The sequence below is a fragment of the Lasioglossum baleicum genome, chromosome 9 (assembly GCF_051020765.1).
Source record: "Lasioglossum baleicum chromosome 9, iyLasBale1, whole genome shotgun sequence".
Taxonomy (NCBI): domain Eukaryota; kingdom Metazoa; phylum Arthropoda; class Insecta; order Hymenoptera; family Halictidae; genus Lasioglossum; species Lasioglossum baleicum.
The window spans coordinates 3,860,298-3,873,094 of record NC_134937.1 but is presented as its reverse complement, the minus strand read 5'-3'; the positions used below and the strand labels follow the sequence as shown (position 1 = coordinate 3,873,094).

Here is a 12,797-nt window from a genome sequence, read left to right as displayed (position 1 = left end):
CCGAAATTATGGGCTCGGGCGGGTGCCCGATACAACGTGCACTCGGGTCTTTTATCTAGCGTTTTCGACTACTGAAAAACCCCATTTTTGTATTATCGAGAAATGAGAACGCGCTTCCCGCACCCTTGCAATCCTAGAAAAACGAGTATACTTCCTTAATTGCGTCTGAACCAGCGGCAATCTTGTACAGGACAACGCTCGAAACACACTGGACAGTTCACTAGCAGACTATGAGCTTCCTTTTTATGAATATAAAATTGTAGACCTCGAAAGTTGTGTTGGATAAAGCGACACAGACACAGTGACACAATTACCTGTCGTTGGCAACACCGGTGTTCATCATCGCGGCATCATCAAAGAGACGCTCTTCGCCACGATAATGGCGGATCCGGCAAGAAAAAGAAGTTGTGGAAAGGAAAAGCACGTTGACAGGGGGAAACCGGAGGAAAACTGGAACGCAAAAAAGTTGCGCGAAGAAGCCGAGGGAACCGGTAACGAGCTTGCGGTCGAAAACGGGTAGAAAGCATGCTCGTGTTTGTGGAACGTAATATTGGACCGTTCCCCTGGCTGTTTCAGCTTCACTTCTGTTGGTCATAGTGGTGGTTACGTTGCGTGGCGTTTCATTACGTGCGTCGCCCTCGACTGTTACACTATTACCAGCCGTAAAGAAAGGGACGTTTTCGGTGTCATCTCGCCGTTGTGTTATTTTCTGGCTTGATATTGTACCCGACCTCGGGTACACTGGCTTAGCTGCTACGATATTTGAGGACCAGCGTTATGGTAGGATTGAAAACAAAGTACTGTTGTTTCGGAGGAGTTTTTAATAGACGATATTTTACAACAGTCAACAAGTTAGTACGTCGCGTGCCACGTGTATCACATGTAGAACACTCCGACATATTTATTTATTGCTATTTCCATAGCATTTTTCATAATAGATATGTCTTGATTTTCTTCTTCGTCACATTTTTTAACATCGCGGTCATTTTCTGTAGAATAATCTTTATATAATCTTGATAACATCTGTCCGGATAACTTAACCTCTTGACCTACGATTTAGATTCGAAAATTTTGGGCTGAAATCGTACGCTGATGTTTGGCCCGATCATCTACTACGGGCATAGTTCGTAGTTGTAGGTTAAGGGGTTAATAATATCAGTTTTTGTAGCTAATGAAAGAAATGTACTAGAAAACAACTTGCTGTGTACTTTTTAATTACATTAAAATCATTATAGCGAATTAATGTATAACTGAGAAAACCTTTTTTACTGAGAAAACCGGTGTTCGAATTGCATAATTTTCTTTTAAAAACCGACAAACCATAGTGGCAATAGTTAGTGTCCCACCCTGTAGATCGCTTTCGATTGAGAATTGTTCATAACATGATTACAGCGAAGTATTAGGTCATCCTATTAGTTCGTGCCGACTTTTGTGTATACATTACCTGCGTCGATTTAAAAACTTTACGGCGATAAGGGACCAATGCACTTAACCGTAGCCGTTCGGGAACAGTCTAGAGAAGGTTTTCGTAGGTATAAGACCGTGAAATAGTGAACACAGTGATTCCTAGCAGTGAAAAATCACGAGCGAAATGCGTATTCATTTCCGACATCTCGTGTTATATGAATTTCGGAAAGGAAGTTCAGTAACAATAGCCACGAACAACATATGTGCTGTTTACGGAAAAAGTGCGCTTTCACCTCGCACCTGTAGGAATTGGTTTCAACGTTCATAAAGGTGGGAATTTTTGTTTAGCAGACGAGGAACGTTCCGGGCGTCCTCCTCAGACAGACGAAGATAAAATTCGAGATCTCTTGTAGAGAAATCACGAAGTTTATCAGTTGAGGAGATATCAGATATTCGGAAAATACCTAAAACAAACTTAGAAGTATGTTTACAAAATTAACTCGAAAAACGGCACGAACTTATGGGATGGCCTAATCAAAAAGAAGTGTGGATTTGAATCTTACGAAGACCGTAATGAGCGTCAGGTTTCTGCACCTCCGTTCCCGTTTTAGTGCAACGTCGAGGTTCTACAGCAGAACGAGGATGACAGTCAAACACGATAATGACATAATTGAGGACATAAGGGGTTGGAGCAGGTCCTTTGGCAAGGATCGAGAATGCACTTAACGGAGATTCTGTAGTACGTGTAGTTGCACTTGACATTCTCGCGTTATCATATCCTTCAGTGGTATGTATCACAAGAAACGACGATACCAGTACAGATGTACCTGAGAGGATAGCATCGATTCTAGGATAGCATCGATGTATTAAATCCGGCAGATCCGTGATGTCTTTGATATTCTCTCCCGTCAGGATTGCTATGGTTTTTCAGGATCATGCGCTCCGGTAGGGACAACGCTTCGTTTCACGCCGTAAATAAACTGATCCGGTTGGATACAGTTTAATGGACGTTTTTATTTGGCAACGAGGATTCGACTCTGCTCTACGGATTTGCGATATTCTTGCGAGTCGAGGATGACATATACATGTACAGTGACCCCGATGATATTCGAGCGCTCTTTCAAAGATGATAACTTTTTAAATGTTGGACCATACAATTTGAAATTTTTTGACAAGTTAGAAAAATTGGTTTGTATAACAAAATTGCAAGTTGTCGGAATTGTAGAGAAAGTACTAAAAGTTGTATTTTGCAACTTTTTTACGTGGGATTATATGGAAAATGTTGGAATTCAACGATATTATAGCGCAGGGGTGTGCATTTTTGTCTCAATTGAGACAAGACCGCCCCCACCATAGCGTCCACTGTCCCCCACCAGCAACCGTCGAAGGAAGGACGTGCTTCGTCTGTCCCAAGCAATTCATTTCTTCTTTTGTTAATTTGAATAAGCTGAAAGTTTAACGCTATACTTAAACATTTTTGACATTTTATGTAAAATCTACAGGCTAAAAATGGATTATATTTTAGTAATTGCGGATTTTGTGCTCGTCTCAACCTCTAAGAAAATGGATCGAAGTTTCTAATTTATTAAAATCTTCAATTAATACATCATATATAAACTCGGAAGTAACGTGATATAGAGTTGAAACATAATTTGCTTGGTTCTGAATTTTGCTTCATCCTGAATGTTATGCATAGACTTTATGTATTTATGACAAAAATGAATAGATCAAATATAATACAAACAAAACATTTAAAGGATTGTATTTTGTTGTATTCTGTTGTATTATTTTAAGCTAACTAAAATGATGACGATAAGATACATATAAATGTCTATGTGGTACCTGTATCTTACAATTGGTGCAGACAATTTATATTTTGCATAAACAATCCGCAGTCTAGTTACGAGATTTGTTTAGTTCCGGACTGTAACAAGATTCGAAAGAGTGCTTTACTACATACTAAAGGAACTTTGGAAGTCGAATAGTTTGGTGAGTTAGATAAAGGACGAATCATTAATTTAGGGCATCGTGCCAAACTGTCCACCAACTATTGGCAACATGTCTCCGTTGGTTCATACTGCTCACGCGAGTACCAATACTGCAGATGTTATTTTACGCGCGAAAGTTATTTTCACATTCATTTCAACATTCGTGTGCTAAATTTCGTCCAATTTTAATGTAACTTTTCTACGACTATAGATGCATAATCTTTGAGGTCTAGACTGCAAACGTACAAGTAAAGCGTCAATTATGACAATTATACTGCGGAGGTTTGTGCAAAATAAGAATGGTTTGGATCAATTCGAAGAAGCAGGATTAAAATTTTGTTTTTTAAAATGATCTTAATATATTGAAAATAATATATCGGCGTCTCCTTACACTGTTTCAATATACATATAATATCTGTATATACACTGTGTTAAATTGCACCAACTCGTTTTTGCCATAAATGCATCGTATTCGCAGTCTAATAATAGTGTACTTACAGGGAACCACGAAAGTATTTGAACGCACTTTAAAACAGTATAACTTTTTTATGATCGGACCAAATGACCTCATTTTTCTTAGCAATTAGAAGAGTTGATTTACCAAATGACATACAAAAAATTCTTTCCTTATTTAAATTCGGTAAATATTTACAAAAGGGGACGCAGCTTCGGTCGCGTTGCCCTTGAAATATGTTTTCCGAACAACTTTTTCCTATACAGTGACTCCCACTAATATTCGGACACTCTTAAAAACACCGTAACTTTTCAAATATTTGACTATGCGATTTGAACTTTTTTGGAAAGCTAGAGCAACTAGTTTACTACAGGATGTGAAAAGCAATTTTTTCAAAAATTGCATTTAACCGTAATTGTAGGGGAAATACTAAATGTTGCATTTTACAACTTTTTCATGCGGGCCTATATTGAAATTTTGAAAAATATGTTTTGTAGATCTGTGTGGGTTATACGCATTGTGAAAGTTTCATCGAAATCGGTTGATGCGGGGAAAAATGGCAGTCATTGAAAGATGTGAGAATTCTTAGATTTACTGCTGTTATAGGCCGAAAATCGTGAAAATCTGCAATTTTTACCATCTTTAAACGCTTATAGCTCATTACAACGTCGACCGATTTTGACGAAATTTTCAGGATATGTTTAATTGAAACAGATCTACAAAACACATATTTTTTAAATTTTCAATATAGGCCCACATGAAAAAGTTGTAAAATGGATCTTTTAGTATTTTCTCTACAATTCCGACCGAAAAAATTTCTTTTCACATCCTGTAGTGAACTAAGTGCTCCAGCTTCCGAAAAAAGTTTGAATCGTATAGTCCAATATTAAAAAGATTATCGCGTTTTTTAGAGCGTCCGAATATTAATGGGAGTCACTGTACATATGTATACTCGTCGCTCGGTCTTAGTTTCTGAGATAGTTGAAAAAAACGGGTAAAGTTTCGCTTGACGACAGAAGAAATTTTTGCCTTTCTCCTATGTTATCCAGTAGATTTGGACGAGTTAATTCCAAAAATCCAGGTTTCGATCCTGCAGGATCAATGGTTCAAAAGATATGAACGTTTAAAGTTGAGCGATTTACAGTGTTTTTGACAGGTAACAGCGCCGCCATGTTGCTATGCAGTGAGTCGACACGTACTTAGATTCCCAAGCCGGCCACTCACCATTTATTTTTGAAACAATCCGATCACTATATTTTATTTTTTGTTTCAAAATTTGATATTTTCAAAAACTTCATGGTCACTTCACTTCAACTCATAAATAACTGACTAGAACAGTCAGTCGACTACTGGGATAACAATTATGAAGAGAGTCATAAACAAAATTCAAAACCGCAAACTATGAGCCTTCAAAAAATGAATATAATGTGTCATTCATATAATTCATGTAATTCATATAATGTCGAATATAATTGACAGAAATACAGAGAGGGTTAATAAATATCTAGATAACATTAAACAATGCTGACGTGTAGAAAGGTTGACCGCATGATCCTAGAATTCTATTACAGCATTTTAGAAAATGATATTTGCTGCATACCTGTTCTATTATACGTTCTCTGCATTCATTCACAAAGCGTGTTTGCCATATTTTCGTTCAACAGCGTGGCTGAAATTCCATGTGTTTTATTTAAATTCTTTTTAGATATGATCACATTGTTTTGAATAAACACAGCTCGCGCAATTGCCTTTTATTACCTTTCCGAAATCCGTTTTCAATATTCCCAATATCAAAGAGCACACAAAACAACGGAATGCAATAAGCGAATGCAAACCGAATGAATCTAATAATCAAATTATTTCACAGATCGATGAAGCTTTCGGGGTTCGGTGCATTTTTTTTTTGTTTACATGTACTGTTTACGATGCTTTGATTTTTCATCGTGTCTAGGGATCTCGAAGAAACTGTTCGCACGCGCATGTTCGCAAAATTCCGCGCAGCCGCTGCGAAGAAGTCCCGAATTAATTACACCGTGCTTTCTAGTTAGCTAAATAAAAAGCCAAGTGAATTTCTTGGGCCGTGAGCTTCGCTTGGCAGCCTTGTTATTTTGCTCTTTACCCGCGTTCCACGTAATTTCTCAACTTTCGCGTGAAATATGTGCGAACGTGCCATGAAAATATTTCTCCTTTAAGTTTTCTTAACCCGCCGGTTAGGTGGCCGTGAGTGCAACGCTGGATAAGGTCCATATATACACGGTGTCTTAGAAAAAGTTGATCTTCCTCCCAGGGACACGGTAAAACGATGTATAAACTTTTTTTTATGTATTTTACATGCAGCAGTATTACTATTGATAGAAAAATTTCAGAGACTTGAAACTATTCTCTTTGATATGTATACTTAATAACAGAATTATAGCATGTAATTCTGTTTGAGCACAATTATTCAACGTTTGTAATCCTTGTCTTATATTATACTATTCAGAAGATTAGGACTAGACTGCAGATCTTTATGCATTTATAGCAAAATTGAGTAAATATTTTCAGTTGTCGAATTCAAAATTCTAGCAATATTTTAAAAATTGAAGATGTATATACAGTCAGTGTGATAAGTATTCGTACGCCCTTTAAAACAGAACAACTTTTTTATGATTGTACCAAACGATTTGATTGTTTGTAAGCAATTAGAAGCATTTAAAAAAAATGCCTGTTTTATTTTTACATGCAACCTTGTAAATTGTAAGTTTTGGAAATCTTTTTTTGCACATCATTTAGTAAAGCAATGCTTCTAATTGCTTACAAATAATCAAATCGTTTGGTATATAATTATAAAAAAGTTATTCTGGTTTGTAGGGCGTACGAATACTTATGAGTAGGCTGCGGATCTTTATGCAATAATATTTTTACAATTTATAATATATTAATAAAATAATATATTGATATTCCTAAGTTCTGTTAATCGATCTTCTATTTTAAATTGCACATACCCAATGTTGTTATAAATGCATAAAATCCGCAGTCTATTTATCAATTTTCTCCACTTCTTCTTTTGTGGAGTTGACCGATTTGACGAATGATGCAGTTGATACTCTATTCTGGAAAAAATTTGTCTCCCAACTGTCGTGCATTGTGTATAAACTGTTAACGTTCAATCAATTTGTATATTTTACCAAGAAAAATAACAATTGAAAGCAAACTGCGCGACGATTAATTGGTAGTTCTCTGTAGGAAAAATGAAATTGTTAAACGAAATTGTGTCTGGTTCACTGATGGTAGTCTTGTTTACTAGTATTAGCGTAATAATTACAGCGTTACTCGACGGCGTGGCGTGGCGCGGCGCGGCGTTGTAAAGTATAAACAGTCGAGCACTACTACACCACTGCTCCGCTATGGACAGTTTAGTTTGCATTAAATATTTATGCGAATTATTTAACCGGTCCATGTTATCGGATAATAGCCGGTAATGCGAAGGTATTATAGTCGCTTAATATGGTGAAATGTTACTAGATTTAACGCAATGTAAGATAATAATTAATAATTTTCTGTTTCGCGCGAATTCATTCTGTGAATAACGATAACACTGATGCAAAGGAAATGGTTTCATCTCCTTCTAATTTTTTTCATTTCTGCAATTAGCTTGGCCATTTGAACTTAAAATTTCTGCGCTTAACATTAACCGCGCCGAGCACAAAATGTGATTGGCACACGTTATTTTATAAAAATTGCAAGGCTTTCTCCAAATCTCATTTAAGACTCATTTTAAGTCTACTTGAAATTATGCAACTTTGCTTTAACACTAAACCTACCACGAGGGGTCAAATGACCCCTATGTACATCTTGCGGAAATAGAATTATTGAAATTAGCTTCGTTTCATTTCATTCATATATGTTAAGGAACACACTAAAAATATGTGTGTGTAAAACAAATTCAGTTTCTAATGTTTAATAAACAGAAATTACATTAATTTCAAAGTGTGCTATCTTTTCGTCCCGGAGTGTACATTAAGATTCGGTGATCCACATTACACATGTCACAGAAGCAACCAACGCCTGCGTCTTTGTCATCGCCTCTAACACGTGTCGTGAGTCTAATCATGACATACCAAACACCTAATTCCATCCTTCGGCGAATTCAGAGGACATATGGCAGCAGACGACACGTTCAGCGTCGTCTGTATGTAACATCGAAACTAACCGCATTAGAATAATTTAATTTCTCCAAAACTGATTTCTGGATACAAGGTGTATTCGAAAACTAACAGGAATTTTGTACTCTTGCGGGTTGTATCAATCCGATTCACGCCATCTTTTTTGTTGTGTGTGTGTGTGGTAAACCTGTCAGCTTTCGAGAAGGTTACATGTGTTTTGGTACGATCAGCGATTTCTTGTTGAAGACTTGTTGGAAAAATCGATTAGATCAATGCACCTGCTCACACGTCATTGCTTGTTCGTGATCTTTTGGCCAAAACCAACACCGTAATGATGCCCCAGTCTCCATATTCGCCAGACATGGCCCGTGTGCGTTTTTTTACACGAAATGTTTTTACCGTTTTAAATTACACCCACTCATTTTTGTCATAAATGCATAACATCCACACTGTCCAATAATAAAATATTCTAACCACCATTCTTTGATTTTCTCTTCTATTTATTTTCTTATTTTGTCAATCTTTTTAAGTCAGTCTATTGATTCCACAACTATTTATGTTTATTCTCTCCATCCCTTCACAGTCCTCTATCAGTTTTTTAACCCTTTGCACACGGGGAGCTATTTTAACTCGAAAATTAAACATTTCTTCCAACCTAGATTAATTCCGTTCTGTATGATTTTTTCATTTTATTTGTTTTTTTCATTTTATTTTTTTTCATTTTAAATGTTTAGTAATTGATTAGATACCAACATATTTAACCCCATGAACTACGATTCATTTTATGGTTTCAGTGATTAGAACTTTTCTGTAGTAATCTGTAGTAATTCTGTCGTAGTTGACGATAATAACAAAATCAAAATAGAACTTTATTTCGGTTTAAAGAAACTTATTGTTAGTAACATACATATTTATTAGAGTTTGTTCGCGGAATCTTCATCACGAGTTTGACTCGATATTGTAGAACAAGTGGTTATTGATGTAAACAATATTTTTAATAATGGTACAGCAATTTTTATTGCTTTAATCAAGCTTTCGAATATTTTCCTCGCATACCTTACGCCTTGCACCTTTTATCATTTTCTAACCAGATAATATTGAAGTGAATACTTTTTAGGCGCACCGCGTACACAATTGCTGGACAGTGAATGAATCTGATCCGTCACGCTTGGATGTGAAACGCTGTTTGAGCGAGCGAGAAACAGGCAGTCGTGCGGTCTTATGCGCACAGTATTGGTCTGTTTTTTATTTATTATATTATTACATCATTAGTTAAATTACCTGACCGCCGACCATGCCTTGGCGAAGTCTGACCAAGTCAGTCTGGCTCCACGCGCTCTTGCTCCACGGCTCCACCTGTCGTAGATCCTTGAAATCGAACTCGGCCAGCTGATTGTGGACGAAGTTTCGAATGTTCCAGGGTAGGTCATTGTGCCCGTCGATCAAAGGCACCTCGGAAAGAACCTGTTTCACGGTGTTCAACCTTTCCTCCGACGATGTCAGGTGTGCAACCTCGCCATCGGCTGGTCGTGGTCCAACTTTGTCGACACAGCTTCCAATTATCAGTAAGATCACAGTTGCTATCCAGACACCGCTCTGACCGCCACACTGAAACATCGATCATTTATGTGATTAGCCGACAATCACCGAAGTATTGGATATTCGGGAAAGTTTTTAACTTTTCCCGAGCGTTCAGCGATAACTTTATTTTAAATCGTTGCGACGATACAACCGAAACTAATGTGCGCCATTTTGGTGGTTGATGATGCCGCGACATTTAAATGTTTGCGCAGATATGGATTACCATTACACAGCGGATTACATGCATTTATCATAAAAATTGGTGCAATAAAGACAGTATTAGAAGAATTTAAAAATACTGAAATGAGAAATTCAACCTATTAAACATATATTAAGAGAGAAAGTAAATTTCCATTGGGGTGGCAAGAAAGTAATTTTTTCGGTATTTTAAGGTGAAATAAAACCCAATTTTGGGAAAGTTTTAAAGTTTTATGAGCGCGGAATTATGAAGCTATACACCAGAAAGATGGCAAAATATCATCGAACAAAATGGAAAATATTTTACTGATTAAAGATCATTGCCTGAATAGAAAAATTGGGTTTCATTTCACTTTGAAATACCGAAACTACTTTCTTGCCAACCCAATACTTCACTCGAGTGTGGTGCAATTTAGGTAGAAAATTCTTAATTTTTCATAAAGTATGAATTACACAATTTATAGAAATTGAAATCAGATCAAAATGTGACACTAAAATGACAATAATGTGAAACTACTATTTCTTAGAATCATTTAGTTACTGATAAAAGGTACCATGAACATTACTCTTACGAATAATTAATTATACTTTAAACAAATACTTGACACTAAAATGAAATTTCTAAGGTAAAGAGGGTTTACAATTTCTTAAAACAGTAATTACTTCTTGTACGTCTACATAAAAATGTCTACATACTTTTTTATGAAGTATCAATCATTTTAAAAATGGTATAATTAATAATCATTGTCGTTACACCCTTGTTATTAAATCTGATTTCATTCGAGCATCTGATGTTAGGTAATCATATTATTACAAACTACTCGTTGTTATGTTTTCGCAGCATTTAGCAATAATTTTTTCACTGTATTGTCAATGTCATCTTTATCATAATCTAGCTTTCAACAACTCCTTGTATTGTATCGATAATGAAGTTATGTATAATAATATTACGTACAGTCGGTGTACAAAGTATTCGTACACATTTTAAAAACGAATAACTTTTTCAAAATTGGACCCAACAGCTTCAGTTTTTTTTCAAACGTCAGAAGGATTAGTCAGGTGCAATTTTGAAAAAATTATTCGTTTTTAAAAGTTGTACGAACAACTTTGTACACCGACACTTTTGTACAATAATATTCTGTAGTATTTGCACAATTGCACAAAAACGCAGTAGAATAAAGTCATTATTACTATAAATCATATTAGTTTTGGATACAAGGAAAATATGGAATGTATGCAAAACTTCAAGGCTTGTTCAATCCCCCCTCCATGCATAATTATTATAAGTCATTATGCATTATGCAAAAATTGAATATATCGACGTTACCAGCGTTACTTTTTTTTAAGGGACGAACAAATTAGGACATAATATGTTGTGTAACAATTGGAATAATCTCCGTAGTTCACCGGAGTTATCTGCTGCAAAATTCCATCGGAATTTAAAGCTTGGTTAAATCGAGCGCGCGCGCGCACACACACATACGCGCGATATGATACGCGGATTAACATTTCTCAAAGGAATTATCATGCAAGGAAGAAATAAGTTGGCTTTGACATTACTTCGTCCGCGGAGATATTAGATTCTGTAATAATGCTATTCGTGTTCCACGTTAATCCACGGGTGTCGTCCATATTCTCTCCTCTATTCCAAAGGGAGAAATGAAGGCGGATGAGCAGCCGAAGAGGGATGGGGCGCTTTGATGCTCTTCGTCCAGAAATAATTTACTGTTTCGTCCTGTGAGTTGCAAATGCTGCTGGCACACGACGACTGTCATCACGAGACTGAAGGGTCTGAATAGTTTATGATCCCCGTCAAAGGGGCTACGATGTGCTCCTTTCGAGGAATGGTTGTTCGGCGAAGGTTGTTCGGTTTTCAAAGGGTGTCGGAGAGCAGTCGACGAAAAGCGAACCGCTTTATTCTTGTTTCGATTACCGTATTCGTCCCTGTGTCTTGTTTGCCCTGACGCAATTCGCTTTTATCTTTACCGTGCACGGTTTAGGTGGTGTCCTCCTTTCGACGGCTGAAACAGTCGTTTCTCTTTCGATTCCATTTTCTTAACCCATTCCCTTACAATTTAATTCCCAGGTTCCTGATCGAAACATACTGTCGCATTTCGATTGACACTCCAAAAACGCATCGATGGAAAGCAAAATAAATCTTGTATCGCTTCAAAATTAATCTAAAATGATTAGTTTGCCGTTAGTAAAAACTGTTTCTAACATTAATAGAATATTGTAGAGGCGTCACAGGCTATTGTTAGACAGAATACAATCTGGAAGTAAACAATAATAATGTAATTCTAGTTGGTTTAGTCTTGCAACCCTTGAAATCAACCCTGTTGACTTGTGACATTTTTTATTTGTGTCCGGCCAACACAGAACTGATACAGTATTGTCACCATAAGCCTGGGGGGATCTCTATGCGTTTATCTGAGACGGATTTTTTTTTGAGCTTCAAAGGCCGAGCCGATCGTAGAGAAGGACAGCGTAAAGAGAGACCACGCGCGGGCCTTTTACTATGCCGGCGACGGCGACTCTCCGCGTCTCTTTCTTTCCCATACGCTGTCCTTCCTTGCATCCGAAACGTTCGTCGTCAATTAAACCACTAAATACAGTTGAAATTATATCGTATTTGGTCTTTTTTTAATCAGAAAAGTGCCACGAATATATTGATGAAAGTTTCATAAAAAGGTAAGAAATAATAAAAAAGATTAAATATTGGGGTGTTACATTGTGAGGACGCACGGGCCTTTGAACTGTACCGACGACTGCGACTCTCCGCGTCGTATTAGTAGTGGTTCACACCAATATACCCTAGCCGGGATCAGATTACTACAGTAGAGGGATTTTTTCTGCGTTTATATGTATATGCTACAGATTTGATGCGTTTATAGAGGATCTACTGTATGTTTTGAATTGTTGTTGAACGACACAAATGCCACCTGGCAGCTAGACAATGAAGTTAAGTTAATACCATTTTGATGCGACTCTTATGAAATAATATTTACAGAATTCATTAATAGT

At 36.8% G+C, this 12,797-nt stretch overlaps 1 protein-coding gene across 2 annotated transcripts in view; it reads right to left on the bottom strand.

Moving 5' to 3' along the window:
- The window catches only part of LOC143211768 (dipeptidase 1), a 342,491-nt gene that overhangs the window by 21,142 nt on the left and 308,552 nt on the right, over window positions 1–12,797 (bottom strand). For both annotated transcript variants that reach the window (XM_076429726.1, XM_076429725.1), the window contains one exon: window positions 9,276–9,602. In XM_076429726.1, the coding sequence (XP_076285841.1) occupies window positions 9,276–9,602 (327 nt within the window). The remainder of the gene's footprint in view (window positions 1–9,275; window positions 9,603–12,797) is intronic.